Here is a 16,028-nt window from a genome sequence, read left to right as displayed (position 1 = left end):
GGGCACAGGCCTGTCCATTCCCCCTGCTCCCCCAAGCTGAGCCCCCAGGCAGAGGATCCACCTGAAGAGTCACCTTCATCATCTTTGCATGGAGGTGGTGTTGCTGCAGTTCCTGATGTGGTCTGTGCTGGTCACAGGTAGGGAAGAGGCAGAAGGCAGGTCCGAGAGCTCGTGTAGAGCTGACATTGAGGCTAGTCTCTTTAAGCATTCCCAGGGAAGAGGTGAGAGACATGTCCAATATGCCACCCCACTGTAGGCAGAGCTTGGCTTGGGCAGAAAGCTGTAGGGAGGCTGTACCTAGCTGCCATTTGGAGCTCGGTGACTATATAGGGATCTCCTGAACTGTCAAGCCTATCAAGTTCATCAAAATACAGACTCCTGCTTGTGGCTAGCCAGGCAAGGCAGCTGATTCCTCAAAGGCCTTAAGAGGTGACTCGGGGAAGGTCAAATGAGCCCATCTACGTGAAGGGAAAAGTAACTGGCTGGACAGCTGCTCTGTCTCAGGCGATCAGGAGTCAACTGTGGAAAGACAGCTAGGCAGACCCATGAGAGGACCACAAAGAGTGGGAAGGTGTGTACTTGGAGCTGAGGTCCTTCCTGGGTCTTTACACTCAGGGGAGGAAGGTAGAGTTCAAGGGTGAGGGTCTTGACCCTTGAGTGACCTTGGGGAGGCCTGTCTCCTCCCTTGGTCCCAGTGTCCTCTTGGGCCTGGTATACTATCCCTCCAGACCCCAGAGTTATACCTCGCTACCCCACACTTAACTCCAATCCCAGCTACAACAGATTGTGTGGCCAGCACCCTTCTCTGTGCCTTAGGCTTTTGAACTAGGTCTTTCTCTAAGGCAAAATGTTAGCTACCAAGGGCAGGCTTTGACCGAGATTTTCCTTTTCTGGGGTCTGATTACAGGACCAGAGCCCAGACAAGGCTAATCAAGGTAAGGAGGTCTGAACATAACTGTCTTGGGAAAGGCCCAATCAGGCCTACTGAGGTGGCCTGGGTGGGCTTGTTTATACCTGTCTCCCACAGGTGATGGCTCATAAAGGCCTGTCCTCACTGTGGCCACCAGGCTTGCGTTAGCTCAACAAAGAAGGTCTGCCTAAAAGTCTGGTCTCAACTAGAGAGTACGGCTCAGGCCTTATCATCTCAGCATTTGGAAAGGCATGGGCAGGAGAGTGGCTGCTAACACAGTCTACATAATAGGTGGCCAGTACTGCATAACAAGACCCTGTCCCAAAACAAAACACCACCAGCACACAGTCTGTTATATCCACAAGACTTGAAAAAACAAGCACTTTTATTTATCACATTATTGCAAACACAGAAGGGACCAGTAACTCCCATTCCACTTTGCCACACAAGCCTTATGGAGTTCGGACCCCAAGTCACTTGGCCAGAGAATCCCAGCTGGGCTTCCCTCCTTGTGGCCAGCCTATCTTGTCCACCTGTCTCATGGGAGGCTGGCTGGGCTGTACCCATGGGGCCTTCCAGCTCTGGTGGACATCGGTCTCCGCATTAGATGAGAGATCTGGGGGACAGAAATGGACAAGGCGGTAGCACACGGAAGCCGCCAGATCTCAGCCCTGGGATGGGCCAGCCCTTGTTGGGAGTGTTGGGGTGAAACCACATGCTGTCGGGTGGAGGAACGGTTGACCTGGGGCAGAAACAGGGACACTGTTGTTGTATCTCCATGAGTTGCACACAGTGGTGGCTGTGGGGACACTGGAGAGGGCAGAGCCTCTTTTGCTGGTCCTTGTAGGCTGCCTTGTCCACTAGATGGGAGTAGCCGAGGCTCCAAAGACTTGAGTTAACATCCTGGCCCTGGTGTTGCTTTCAGTGAATGGTTGTAGCTCTCAGACCCCAAAACTGTTCTTCCATGAGGTAGAGGCAAAGACCCCTCCCTGCCAGGTGCTTCTGTGAGCTCATGCAGTAGAAACTGTCACAGCTAGGTCTTGGGCCACACGAGCCCGTAGTTGCTGACTGGGCTCCCGCATGCTATCGTCTCTTTTCTGAGACAATTTCTCATCAATGGCTGACTAGCCCATCAGGGTGGAACTTGAACTGGGCTTCGCCAGCTTCTCAGGTGTAGTTTGAGTTCAGCGCCCCAGGGTCTGGCTGGCTCTGCAGCCTTGGGAGCTCACACATTGGTCTCTAGCTCGCTGATCTCAATGGTGCAGTGGTCTAGGCTGGTCGTGGCCAGTTCCTCATCCTGCTCTACCTGGACTGGGATGTGGTGGGGGCACATGGGGCCGAGGGTTAGTTCCGAGGCCTCGGCCACACTCTTCACACAGCCGTTCTGCTGGGCCGCCACAATCTCCTGCAGTGTCACTGGCTTGGTCTCGCAGGGTAGCAGTGTCTGGAGAGGAAGCGAGCCTTGTTAGCACGAGGAGGAGAGACTGAGGGTATGTAGTGCTGAGCATTCTCAGGGACCGGGAGCCACGGAAAGGGATTTTCCTATAAACACGGCTGAGTAGCCTTGGCAGGGCTTGGGCCTCTCTGGGTACCAGTTTGCAAGCTGCCTTGCCTCCTGCCTCCTATTTTGGCAGATCAGGGACTTGCCCCCCAGAATCCAGTTGGAGAACAGTAGCCCCTCTGCCTGAACTTCAGTGTCCTTCCAGGGAAGTGGGTACAGCCAACTGCGCACACCAGCAACCCTGAATACCAGACAGTTCCCAGCATTCTGCACAAGGGATTGGGTTTCTCAGAGGGAAGATGGGCTGGGTTTTTCCTGCTTCATTGGCTCCATCTGGGCACTCTGTCAGGTCCACCATGAAACCTGTATTCCCACCTGACTCTATCTCTTCGAGGCTTCCTGGGGGGACGCGGCTCTCACCTCAGTGCCCGTGTTCTGAGCAAAATCCTTCCGGCAGATGTGAGCCATGATCCCCGCCGCCAGTGCATCACCCAGCACGTTAATCATGGTACGGAAGCGGTCCCTGGCAAGCCAAGGTCGGGGGTGAGCCGCAACAACCTCAACAAGGAACTGGTAGAGGGCCACGCTCGACTGGAAAGTGAGGCCACGGCACAGAAGCTCGGGCAGTGACTGCAGACAGGGAAGTACCCAACCCACCCTCAGTGGTGCCTAAGCAGCTGAGGAGGCCCCTTCCTGAACACAGGCCCAGTGTAGAGAGGCCAGACTTGGGATCACTATCTAGAATGTCTTTAGGGAATTTAAGGGGACTCTCTTTTGACTTTTGAACTCTGAGACCCTAAGCCACACAACCGAGCTGGTGTGGATTATTGGGGCACCCCAGTCCCCTTCCTTCCCATCTCAGCAAGGGTAGGGCTGGGTAGGGGTGGAACGAAGCACTCACAGGGCCCAGTCCACGGCGATGATGAGGTTGATGTCGTCGGTGGGTAGTCCCACAGAGGTGAGCACAATGACCATGGTGACGAGCCCTGCCTGGGGGATGCCAGCTGCCCCGATGCTGGCCGCAGTGGCTGTGATGCTGCAGAGGGAGAAGGGTGTGGCAGCCCTGGCTCCTATACCAGAATGCTAGGGCCTCAGGGTCGGCCAAGGCATGTGGACCGCCATGAGTATCACGCCGGGGGTTCCCAGAGAAACATATGTCTGCTCACAGTCTTCGGCCCATGGGTTCTCATCCCCGTTCTTGGGGGAATTGGAATAAGCTAAGAAACTGTGCTGTGGGGCACTCGGATTCTGATGGTCTACTAGCACCGCTCCACCCCAGCCTCGCCCTGGGCCTGGGTCAGAACTGGGTGCTGGGACTGGCCTACAAGGAGGCCGCCTCGGGCTTTGACCCATGACAGCAGCTCACATTTGACATGAGCCTCTCTGGTCCTCGGGTCTGGCCCTTGCCTCTGCTCATCCTGGTCCCAGAGCCTGTCCTGCCTGTCCTTGCGGACCCAGAGGCCCTCTGGAGTGCGGCATTAGCACACACCTGATAGTGATGATCTGGCCGAAGTCGAGCTCGTAGTTGTTGACCTGGGCAATAAAGATGGCAGCCACAGCCTCGTAGAGCGCCGTGCCGTCCATGTTGATGGTGGCGCCCACAGGCAGCACAAAGCGAGCGACCCGCCGGTCGATGTGGTTGTTCTCCAGGAGGCACTTGAAGGTGATGGGCAGTGTGGCTGAGCTACGGGCAGAGGGCCAGGTGTCTGCCCACCACCCTCCTCCAGGTCACTACGGGAGGGTCAGCTCACTGATGCCCTGACGGAAATGTGGGGCATATATGTCCGTCAGCTTGAGCCGCTAGGAGTGACCCCAGGAAGAGCTCCACTGTGTACTAGGCCTTGGGTGGTCCTTTCCTTCATCTTCCCTGGGGAGGGATACCAAGTGTGTCTATAGTGGTACCCCACGGAGGCTGTACCCGAGTGCCTGGGCCTTGAATCCAGCCCCCCATGGGGCCTCAGCAAGGCCTATAACCCGGGCGCCTTGGTTTCTGTTATACACCACTCCCAGGCCACAGGGTGATTGCAAGCTCAAGCCATGCAAGGCTTAGAGAACACCGGGTGTCAAATTGCTGAGCAAGGGCTTCTGCTGCAGGGGTGGGGCTGCCTCTGACAGGGTTGGAACTTGCCCAGGCAAGAAAGGTCAGGGCTGTAAGGAGTAGTAGACCTTTGACCCAGAAAGATGGGCTTGGGTCCCACAACACCTTCCACATCGGACTTGTACACTTGGTCTCAGGAGAATATCATGTCCTCCTAGGGCTAGATGACCATGATGATCGCTGCATGCCCCTCCTCCCTCCTCTGACTATCTCAGGTCCTCTGTGCTCAGCTGTGATAAGTCGTCCCCAAGGCCAAGCTCAGGTTCACTGGCTGTACTGGCCTTCTCACCCCGGGGATTATTCCAGCCTCTGAAGCAATCCTGTACAGGTACAGATTATTTTGGTCCAGGTATGGGGCCACTCGGGCCTGAGGAGGCTAAATGACAGCCACCACCACACTGGCATGCTTCACAGAACCGTGACTCCAGCCTTGGCCGTCCGCTGCTGAGGTTGAAGCAGATTCTCCACCTGGACATCCCATAGAGAGTAGACAGACAGAGGCCCTGTGGTGTCAGGGGACCTGCTCTGACAGGAAACATAGGCTGTGGAGTAAGGATGGGCCCTCCATGAAGACTGAAAAAGTTTTGGGACCACAGGCAAAGGAAGGCCTAAGGGTAGGCAGAGTCTCAAGCACTAAGTCCCCATATGATGATATCACCATGGCACTGTTCCCACCCCTGGGACATCCTGTGGTTCTGTGGCTGTAGATGAAGGTGGCTGGACAGACGGACAGAGAGAGTTTTGTTCGGCCCACCCCAACCCTCTCAGCTCTTTATCCGGGGCTACCTGGAGGAGGTGGCCAATGCAATCAGCAGAGCCTGAAGGACTCCACGGATGAAGACGATGGGGTTCTTCCTGGTGATGAGGAAGTAGAGCAGGGGCAGGATGAGGAGGCCATGGACCACCAACCCGCATACCACGGTCAAGGCATAGAAGCCCAGCTTCTTCCCCACAGCCTTGGGGTCATCCATCTCCAGGATCTTTCCGGCAATCAGGAAGACAATGCCAAAGGGGAAGTACCTGGGGTGGCAGAGTGGCCTCAGGTGACAGGCCACCCCACCTGCCACCTTGTGATTTCATCTCAAGCCCCTAATGGTTCCTAAGAACCGAGGGAGTCTGTAACTGAGGTGCCCAGCTGAGAGGCAGGCCTGTGGCATCGCTGCACCCCAACCCTGGCACCTCTTTGCTAACTCCACCCATGCCTCTGGGGACTTCAAATCCCACTTTAGCCCAGCAATGCCACATCTAGGTGAGCACAGACAGTCCTCTGCATGCACCTCTGACTAGAAGGCTCCTAAGGTCAGAACTCCTAACTAGCATGGTTACCGGTTCTCACTTCCACTGTGTGCTCTCTCCAAAAACTGAGCTAAACAGACTCCACAATGTGGGGCAACTGAGGCCAAGAGGACAGAAGACTAGGCTTGGGTGCACTGGGGACCCTCCACACCAGCTGGCTCACCCGGGCCCAGGCTGACCCTCCTGTGCAGGTTGTCGAGCTCCTCAGAGAGCACTGAGCATGGGTTAGTGATAGGTCCCTCCCTGCAGACCCTCCCTGGGGGAAACTCACCATCCCGCAACTGCCACAATCTTCATGACAGACTCATTGAGGCACTGGCAGAAGCTGACCAGGGGCGTCCCGCTGTCACCCATGCGACCCAGCATGATGCCTGCAGGGTCACACAGAGAGTCACGGGTGTACCGGGCCATCACGCAGCTATGCTGATAGCAAAGCAGGGGCAGATGGACATAGAGTTCTCTTGACAAGAACACATGGGGAGACTACTCCTTGGGGTCAATCCTGTGAAAACACCTCTATGTCACCATTCTGAGGAGCTCCACACTCTGAGACTGTCCCCCCAAAGCTCTTCATGCGTCTCAGCAGCTCGGTGGCTTGTGGGACTCCAGAGAAGGGCTCTGTCACCTTATGGGGAAGAGGCGAAGGAAGGCCTGCTTGTGTAAGCAGGAGAAGCCAGGGCTAGGGGTGACCCTGGGCCAGGCCTACTCATCTGGCCTGTGACATCCTGGCAAAGGAGCGAGCTCATGTTCTCCAGTTCGGTCTGCCTTCTGGCTATTTCTGGTTCTCCTCACCTTCCCTGGGATGTCTCCAGATGAAACTCTGGGCTAATTTAGATCTGGTGTGTACACAGGACACAGGTGTGACAAAGAGTCACCCCACGGGCAAGGTGGCCTGAGCACCAGCCATGTCCCCATAGAGGAAAGAACAGAAAGGACGCAGAGTGAAGGACTGGAGCCTTGATTAGGGCAGCTGTGCATAGTGCTACGGATAGACAAAGGTGAGGGCACTCTCGGGCTCTCACAGGAGTGGGCACACTAAGTGTGCTTGTAGGAGTGGGCACACTACGGTGGGCTAGTGCTGGCTGAGCACACAAAGTCACGGCAATACCCAGCGACACTGCCCAGGGAACACTGAGAGGGTCTCAGACATTTCTTTTGCTCTGCCACCAGGTACCCTTCCTCAGTTGCATCCCTCAGAGAGGCTGTGGCCGGAAGGGAAGAGCACAGAGTCCAGTGCCAGTCCCAGGCCTTTAACCCTTTATGTGCCTGATATTTTGGCCAAGGCAGTTGGAGCTTTGCTGCCTGTCATTGCCTACACACTCAGTCATTGTCCGAGCATCTCTTTAGCACATTTCGCTGAGCCCTGTCCTTGCTGGGCACCATGGAGGCTCAGGCAAACAGACTGTATGCCAGGCAGGTGATGCTGAGCCATCCAACCCTGCTTCAGTGCAACGCCACACAAACAGTGACTAATGCAACAGGCCCAGATGTTCACTGCAGAGCATCCCAAGCAGAGAAATCATCACCTGGGCACCTGACTGTGTCTGGTGACAGCAGGGACAGGAAGACCTTGGTGAGGATGAGAGAGGTGGCAGGGAGAAAGGACAGGAGTAGTGGGCTAAGGAGAGCAGAGGCCTGGACCACAGGACTGCAGGGAGACGGAGTGGCCCGGGATGCACTTCTGAGTTCTGCAGCCTCTAAAGCCCCATTTAGTTTCTGTCGGAGTGCAGCCTGCAGAAAAGGACTGGCTTCTTGATCCCAAGGACATGCCAGAGGGGACAAGAGCACAGATGCAGGGAACTCCAGGCAAATGTTGCAGGATCCAGATGACTCCTGGGTGGCAGTAACGGTGGCAGGGGGTGGGGTGGGGGGTCGGAGGCAGGCTGGCAGAAGCTGGGTCGGGAATATTCCTGAGGTCAGATAGCACGTGGCCCGGATGTCTCATGTACACAACAGGATGCTGAGCTTGCTACGTGAACATGAAATCCAGTGGAAAAGTCAGGGAAACAGGAGCCAGCCACGCCAGGGTTGCTGCTGAATAGATCTCCAGCCGTCCACGGCTGAAGCTTCCCCAAGAAAGGGGTCCTGTGTGGGGAAATGGTGGGCAGCATTGCTGGTAGAAGATCGTGAAATCTGAAGCTATACAATTTAGGGGGCTCTTTAAGAGCGAGAATGTAGGCTGGGTAGGCTTACACTTATGATCCCACTTGGCAGACGGAGGCACTCGGTCAGGAGTACAAGGCCATCCTCGGCTACAAAGTGAGTTTGAAGCCTTCGCAGGACACATGAGACATTACCTCCACCCCCCAGTTCCCCCAGAACCCTCAAACTATATTCATTGTATACATGTATGAAAATTTCAAAAGAAAAAGTTCAAAAACAAAACACGAGCAAACCTAAGAATATAAAACTACCCCCCACCACCTCAAAAAAAGATGCATGCCTTTGAAGGACCCCCAAGCCACGCCCTTAATAGCTTAAGTAAATAAAATCACTGTGGTTGGAGGGCCTTTGGGGACCCAGAAAATACATGCAAATGAAAATATGTGCTCAGGGACATTCCTATGAGCCCCAAGAAATGACCAAATGGTTTGGAAAGAGAGGCCACTGCAGAAAAGCCCACAGGTGAGCTGAACGTCTTAAACAGTGCCCATTCTCAGCCAGCTCCCACCTCCTGACTTCAGTAAAAAGTTCAGGGACAGGCTGCTGGGAGGGGCCTGAGGGCTGGGGAGAGGCAGGGAGGCAGACACCCGTGTGGGCAGATCAACCCCGGGGCAGGAGTTCTCAGCTAGAAGAAGGGCTTGGAACCACTTAGGTAGAGCAGGAAAGAGGGAGCTGGAAGATTGAAGGGGCACTCCTGGGAATGGTCACAGCACATACATACCCATGGTGGCCGAGAAGATGACAATGCCTAGCACATTCATGCCATCGCTGGTGCCCGGCTCAGACTTATAGATAATCTCAGGCGGGGGAGTCAGGTCCAGGGCGAAGTTCTGCACGTGGGAGCTGTTGTCTTCCTGAACCCCGTAGATGAGGATCCGCTGAGGCGGGGCCTCCCCTGAAGTCCGCTTTGGAGACTTGATAACGGGAGTGGTCTTGGTGCGGTACTGTTGGGGAGCATGCCAACCAGGAGGAAGTCAGCACCGTGTCAATACAGGAAACATCCTGAAGGCACACTGTATGCACTCGTGTCATGTGGGCGTCAATGGATTGTCGAGGGAGAGCCTGGTGAGCCGGGATGCAGGGATACACTGACGGCAGCTCCCTCCAGGTCTGTGTCACCTGATGCCCTCCACCCATCTACCTCCTCCTCTGCCAGCTTTGTCACCCGTCTTCCCTCTTCACATATACCTGACAGCCTGAAGCCCTGCTGTCCATTCGAAAGACCCAGAACATTCTCAGAGAAAGCTCCTAGGCCCTGGGCCTAGTTGATGAGACCCAAAGTCCTCCTCTGTCCAGCAGGACATTCCTAGGATTCACTCCCTCATTCCTCAGATTCTAGGAGCCCAAACAAGGGGGCAGCTGTCCCTTCAAACAGCACATCATCAAGACTATAGGGCTTCTTGGGGGAAGGAGAGGAATCAATTCAGGAAATATATGGACCAAAAGTGCCCGGCTTCATGCCCCTCACCTATAAAAGGGGACCACAACTGCATCTCCTTCATTGAACGAAGCAGCTCCTGGCACGTGGAAAGCCCACGTGAGGTGTACTGCTACCAACATCAGCACATACTAAACTGAACCAGACACTTATCATCTCAGGGCCTTGGGGAAGAGAGTGATTAACAAATAGGTGGTATTTGACTTGGGTCTGGAAAGATGAGTAGTTTGCCAAAAGGAAAAGATTATAAAATAGAGTAACACACAACTGTAACCTCTGATAATTCACCACCACTAGGTCAGAATGCCCCACCTAGCTTTCAGGGCCCCATCTCACGGTGACTGTGTTCACAGATGACGGTTAAGATGTTGGTGACTTGCTTCAGCTTCACAGCTTCATTTAGGGTCCCCTTCCAGGCCCTTAGCCACCTGCTTTGTGACCCCAGACCAACACTCAGCTTCGCCGGGCGAAGGATTTGGGAAAGCACTAGCTGGGTTGATCTGGCACTTGGCAGACAGGAGGGGGTAGAGATCGGGGAAAGGAGCCCGAGTGAGGGCCAGATGTTTGGGAACACCCTGCGTGACATGGAGAGGACAGACACTAAACAAGGGAGACCTACCTGGGGATGCTTGTGACACGGTGGGAGTGGGGCGGGAATGCCTGAAGATCCTAATGTCAATTTAAACATGATCTAGAGAAGCAAGCCATCTGCGTCCACTGTTTCTAGATCTCGGACCTAGAAGTGATTTTCATGTGCTAACTGAAGGTGGGTGTTAAGTTGGGAGCGTAGCCTCCAGCCCCTGGCATCCGTCTCAGCACCCCTGGCCTGGGAGTTTCATTGCTCTGGACTCCAAATCCCAGCATGCCAGGTCCTGACCCCGCCCTAGGGAAGGGTATTTAAGTGGGCTCCCAAGGGAGAAACACGTGTTTTTCAGGTTCGCATGGGCTCCCTGCTTTTCCGTTTCCCCACCATGTGCTAGGCCACCTGATGGGCATTCTGATTTGGTTTGATTCGACCTAAACTGGATTTCTTGCGCCAGCGGAGCTGCCTCTTTCTTATTATTTTTTTACTTAACAGTGGGCTTTGTATATTTTTTTCTTTATTATTTTTTTAGACAGAGTCTTATCTTGCCTAGGCTGCCCCAACTTCCCCGAGTTCCGAGGATTACAAGTATATTATCAAACCTTTGTTTATGCAGTGTTGGGACTCGAACCCAGGGCTTTGCACATGCTAGGAAAAACACTCTACCAACTACTGATCCACATTCTCCAGGGCCTGTTTGATGTATCTTAATGTTTTCCTAATTTCCAACAGGGAATGTTATTATTCTTATGGGGAGATTGTTTTTAGAGAGAAAGTGGGTTTGGGAGTCAGCCTGGCCTGAATTCACCCACTCTTTTGTTCCGAACTTAGTGGTATAATCTCAAGCAATGGTCTACCTCTGAGCCTCAGTTTTCCCATCCAGACAATGGACTGGCCTTACCTTAGTGTGGACACTAGTAAGGATGATTGGGAGGGCGAATACAAACCCCAGTGTGCTGAGTCAGATGCTCAGCCAAGTCTCTCTTCTACCACACAGAGTTTTTATGAGTGACTGGAACCCATGACGGGGTGTGGCTATGGGTTGGGCTAAGATATGGATCCTACCCATATCCCCTCCCCCTGGCATCCACCTGTGTAAGGCAGGAAGGCTGCCAGCCTGTCACTTCCAACCAGGCCCTGATAGCCCGGCTTCTCCTCGCCTCCTGCCCCTCCCTTCTGTAGCCGGGCTCTGCTTACCTGTTTGAATGTGGCCTCTACCAGGTTGGCCGGGAACATGTTCCTGGGAAGAGAGGAGAGGGCAGCAAGTTAGGATTTCCAGTGCCAGGACAGGAGGCCTCTGGGGGTAGAACCCTCCCTGGCACCCCTGCTTCCCCGGCTGCTTGACTGCTGGGCAGATCTGCACATTCTCCCTCTCTAAGCCTCTGACAGTCCTGTGTGTGATGGAAACTCATAGATGGTCATCCTCCTATGAGACGGCGTCTGAAAGGAAAGTCTCCATTCATCCCCCCATCCTTTTGTTTGTTTGTTTTTTGAGACAGGGTCTCGCTATGTGGCTGGCCTGGATCTTACTCTGTAGACCAGTCTGGCCTCAAACTCATAAAGATCCACCTGTCTCGGCCTCCCAAGTGTTGGGACTAAAGATGTGTGTCACCACACCTACCTGGCTTCCCCTCTATCTTCGATGACCTTGGTATGTGCGTGGGCCTGACTCAGACCAGACACACACATGAACCCATCATGGCCATCCCCTCCTTGGTTCAGAGATTGACCCGAGAGCCTCCCCAGGGCCCCAGTTTGAGGATGCTGTGTTAGGAGACATTAAGGCAGCACAGCGTGTGAATGGCCCGTGCACATGCCCATCCTGCCGGGCTGTCAATCATCTCTGGCACTGCATGCCTGGAGCCAGGAGTGTGGTGGGAGGAGCTGCTGTGCTCCCTGGATGGGACAACGACAAGAAAACAGCACGGTCCGCGCATGCACTGTGCTCCTTAAAAGCTTTGACTGGCAGTTGGTTGGCTCCGTGAACACAAAACTCACACCAGTGGAGAGCTGACTGTGTCTTATTAATATTTATTTTAAGGCTGAAGGTAGAGGGGCTCTTGTCCTTCCAGGTATGAAAATATACTAGACAAGTATAATTGTTGTCAAATGCACTACATACACAACAATACGGCAACCCACACCATAGAGCCCGGAGCACAGGGTAGAACCTCAGTGGCTAAGCATTTCATTTCTGTTGTCATTTTGGCATTGTTGTTGTTGTTGTGGTGGTGGTGGTGTGTGTGTGAGTATCATGGCATGTGTGGAGGTCAGAGAACAGCTTTTAGGAGTCAGTTCTCCCCTTTGACCTTTATGTGGGTTCTAGGAATCAAACAGGTCATCAGGTTTGTATGGCAAGCACCCGATGAGCTGGCTTGTCGATCTATCTATCTATCTATCTATCTATCTATCTATCTATCTATCATCTATATATATCTATTTATCATCTATTTATCTAATTATCATTTATCTACCTATCATCTATCTAACCATCTACCTACCATTATCTATCTATCTATCTATCTATCTATCTATCTATCTATCTATCTACTTATAATCAATCAATCTATCTATCTACTATTTACCTATCCAACTATAGACTTGGTCTCACCATGTACCCCAGGCTACCCCCAAACCTGCCATCCTCCCAAGCGCTCAGATTACAGGTGTATGCTACTGTGTCCGACCAACAAGTACTCATATTTGGGAAAGCTGTTTCATAAGCCAGTGAGGAGTTAAAGGATTCACTATTGACCTGAATAGCTGACCAGCCACTCTGAAAAGCTGTTCACTCTGTTATTTAATGTCTCCCACCAAAACAGATTCCACTTGACTTCAAGACATAATTTTTCCAAATGAAACAGTAAGAATCTAGAGGACATTAGGTTAAGATTTTATAACCTCCTGAACATGGAAGACCCACTAAGAACCAAGTGGACAGACAGCTCAACTGATTTTACTCATTAAAAAGAAGAAATTCCTCAGTAAACTCTGCCATCCTGACTTGGATCCCAGAACAGAAAAGCATATTAATGGAAAAATTAGTGATATCCAAACTGGAATGGCAGCACAAGCCTTCAGCCCAAGCACTGGAGTGGTGGAAGCAAGAAGATCAGGAGTTCACACACCCTCAGGTATCTAACGAGTTCAAATCCTGTCTGAGCTTCCTGAACCCCTGCCCAAAAGACTGAGCAGACCAGGTCTACAGTGTAGTTCAAGATGGCCCAGTTCCACTCCTTAGTTTACAGAAGATGCTAACATCTGGGTCACTGGTGAGGGTAGGTAGGATTTCTTTTCTTTGCTACCCTCTGAAAATCTAAAAATTATGCCAAAATGACAATCTGGGGAATAAACAAGATACCTCCTAAGGTTACAATGCAAATGAAATTATAAAATAAATGCTAGATAAGGTGGGGCATCTCACTGGCCAAAGTTATCATCTGGAACTTAAAATGTTTTCAATAATCCCTCTGTCTTCATCTTCACCAGCTGTCCCCTCTCACGAGATCTCAGATCCCAAGAGGGCAGGGCATTTGTTCTTTTTTTCTGCTTTGTCTCTGGAAGAGAGCCCAACACATAGTAGGCACTCTGAAAATATTTGCTGACTTAAACAAACGGGTCACAAGACAGTAACACTTCAATAGACGAAGACAGGAAGATATACCCAGCAATTCACTTCACAAAAGAAGATACGCAAATCGCCAAAACCATTTTTTAAAAAGTTCTGTACAATGGTAGTGCACACTCTGGGGAGGTGAGGGAAGTGGGTGCCTTCAAGTGGTCCCCGCAGGGACCTTTCTCTAAGTGATTTATCAAGACACTCCCACCCCTGCCCTCCAGGCCCCTTCTAGGAAGGTTACAGGCTGGAGATGCTAACAGCCTCTCATTCAGGTTTCCCCGGAATGGGCTGTGATGGCTGTGATACTTCCCCCCCTCCCCCCCCCCCCCCCCCGCCACCCCACACTGTCTCCCTGGCTCGCCCTCACTCACTTGCTTGGCAGTTCTCCTCTTTGCAGATTCAGCTCACACATGAGTGAAGCTGCGCACGTGGACATGAGTGTGCTTCGTTTCCTAAGCCTCCTCCCCAGGGGCTGTGGCCAGAAGCGGCGGCTGCAGTGTTTGTATGCCTGCCTTTAAGATTCAGGCTTCATAGACACATCTGGCCAGAGGAGGTGGGGGAGGAGCTACCCAGGCAGAGGCTGGCAGGGAGCCTTCTGTGACCTACAGTCATTCACCCGTCCCCCAGGGGTCTCAGTTTTGTCACCAGGGAGGGGAGAAGCAGAGGTCAGGAGCTGGGATCCCTTTGGGTTGGAAGCTAATGTTTGCCATCAGATTGCACTGATTGCCTAACAGTGTGAAAATCTTGGTCAAGAGCCCCAGGAGGCTCAAGGAACTTAGAAGGTGGCCAGCCTTAAAGACTCTAGCCCAGGAAGAACTAAAAAGCCAAGTGTGTACATTCCTTCGAGACTCTTTTAGCTTGAGGTCACTTTGCAAGGTGGGCTAGCTGCCACGCGGGCGTGTTCTCCTTCCTTGCTTACGTAGGCCTGTTAGGGTGACAGACCCATGGGGCCTGTCCATCAAACCCCAATTCCATCCTAGAGAGGAAGTCACTAAAGCCCATCCCTAAAGAATGGCTTTGGTCTAGGACAGGGGCTCTCAACCTTCCAGACGCTGTGACCCTCTAATCCAGTTCCTCACGTTGTGGTGATCTCCAACCATAAAATTATTTCATTGCTACTTCGTAACTGTCATTTTGCTACTGTCATGCATCGTAATAAATTTTTTTTAGAGATAGAGTTTTGCCAAAGGAATAGTGATCCACAGGTTAAGAACCACTGGTCTAGAAGCCTTGTGTCCTTTCCTCCAATTTTCTTCACTCTTCCAGGAATACAGATGAAACAGCTGGAGCTTGAACCGCCTTCTTGCACCATGAGACATACTGATGATGAGATCCAGGAGCTAAACACAACCAAGTACACAGGCGGCCAAGTTGAGATCCTGGGCATAAGGAACGGTCCACTTCTAAGAAAAAGCTTTCCCTCAGGGAAGCCCCCGGGGCCTTGGGACTCTCTTAACAAGCAGCCAGTGCAGGCTCATCTTGGTCAACTGACAGACTCAGTTAAGACCTGTACTTTCAGGTGGTCGTGGTAGTGCACGCCTTTAATCTCAGCAATTGGGCAGCAGAGGCAGGTAGATCTCTATGAATTAGAGGCCAGCCTGGTCTGCAGAGTGAGTTCCAGGACAGCCAAGTCTACACAGAGAAACCCTGTCTCAGGAAACAAAACAAACAACAGCAGAAACAACAAAAAAAAAACATCACCATCACCACCACTGCCACCAACAAAACAAAAACAAATGCGTACTTTTGACTGTTAATTGGGGAAATGCCCATTTTCTGTTGGTTTTGAACTCTTACGGAAAAACCCCTTCTTTATCCCATGAGGCCTGTGCCTGGTAGCAGCTACCTATAGCATAGGCAGATCGTGGCTGAGGATATGAACTACCACACCTGCAACTCCCAGCAGCTGGCCTGGGCTCCCTGCCGAGGCTGCCATCCTATCTGCTGATGGTTCCATGCTCCCAACCTGTGACCCCCACCCAGGCCCGAAGGTGGGAATTGCTCCTTTTTAAGAGTAGCCCCTGTGAGGTTCATCCAGCCTTTGGGATGCTAACGGGGAGCCCCAAATGGAGCCAAGTTATTACTTAATCTCTGTGGTGTTTTAATAAGGTGGAAAAAGGACCAGCCAGCTCTGATTAGCACTCTGCTCAGACGTCCCGAGGCCGCACTGGGAGCCAACGTCAGGGCACTGACTTGGAGCCCTGGGAAATGAATTAATGACTTGGCAGGTCAGCCAGGGACACGGTCTGCAGTAATCTGAAATCATCTTTGAGACACGAGCACACATCTTCGCCTTCTTAGCGGCGAGCCCCAGGGCTGTGTCTCTGTGTGACTAGTCTTTTGTCTTTCTGACTTTTCACGTTGTCACCTGTGTCCCCAGATCCCCAGGGTCTCCATCCTGGTCACACATGTTCTCGTTC

At 52.6% G+C, this 16,028-nt stretch overlaps 1 protein-coding gene across 1 annotated transcript in view; it reads right to left on the bottom strand.

Moving 5' to 3' along the window:
• Positions 1 to 1,277: 1,277 nt before the first annotated feature.
• Slc1a7 (solute carrier family 1 member 7) overlaps positions 1,278 to 16,028 on the bottom strand; it is a 44,817-nt gene continuing 30,066 nt past the window's right edge. Inside the window, exons 4-11 of the mRNA XM_075945992.1 lie at positions 11,187 to 11,229; positions 8,690 to 8,912; positions 6,077 to 6,176; positions 5,296 to 5,529; positions 3,901 to 4,095; positions 3,313 to 3,447; positions 2,832 to 2,934; positions 1,278 to 2,354 (exon numbers count right to left, since the gene is read on the bottom strand). Coding sequence (XP_075802107.1) covers positions 2,136 to 2,354; positions 2,832 to 2,934; positions 3,313 to 3,447; positions 3,901 to 4,095; positions 5,296 to 5,529; positions 6,077 to 6,176; positions 8,690 to 8,912; positions 11,187 to 11,229 — 1,252 coding nt within the window. The 3' untranslated portion in view covers positions 1,278 to 2,135. The remainder of the gene's footprint in view (positions 2,355 to 2,831; positions 2,935 to 3,312; positions 3,448 to 3,900; positions 4,096 to 5,295; positions 5,530 to 6,076; positions 6,177 to 8,689; positions 8,913 to 11,186; positions 11,230 to 16,028) is intronic.

This window comes from Microtus pennsylvanicus, chromosome 13 (genome assembly GCF_037038515.1).
Source record: "Microtus pennsylvanicus isolate mMicPen1 chromosome 13, mMicPen1.hap1, whole genome shotgun sequence".
NCBI lineage: Eukaryota > Metazoa > Chordata > Mammalia > Rodentia > Cricetidae > Microtus > Microtus pennsylvanicus.
This window is presented reverse-complemented; position numbering and strand designations above follow the sequence as displayed.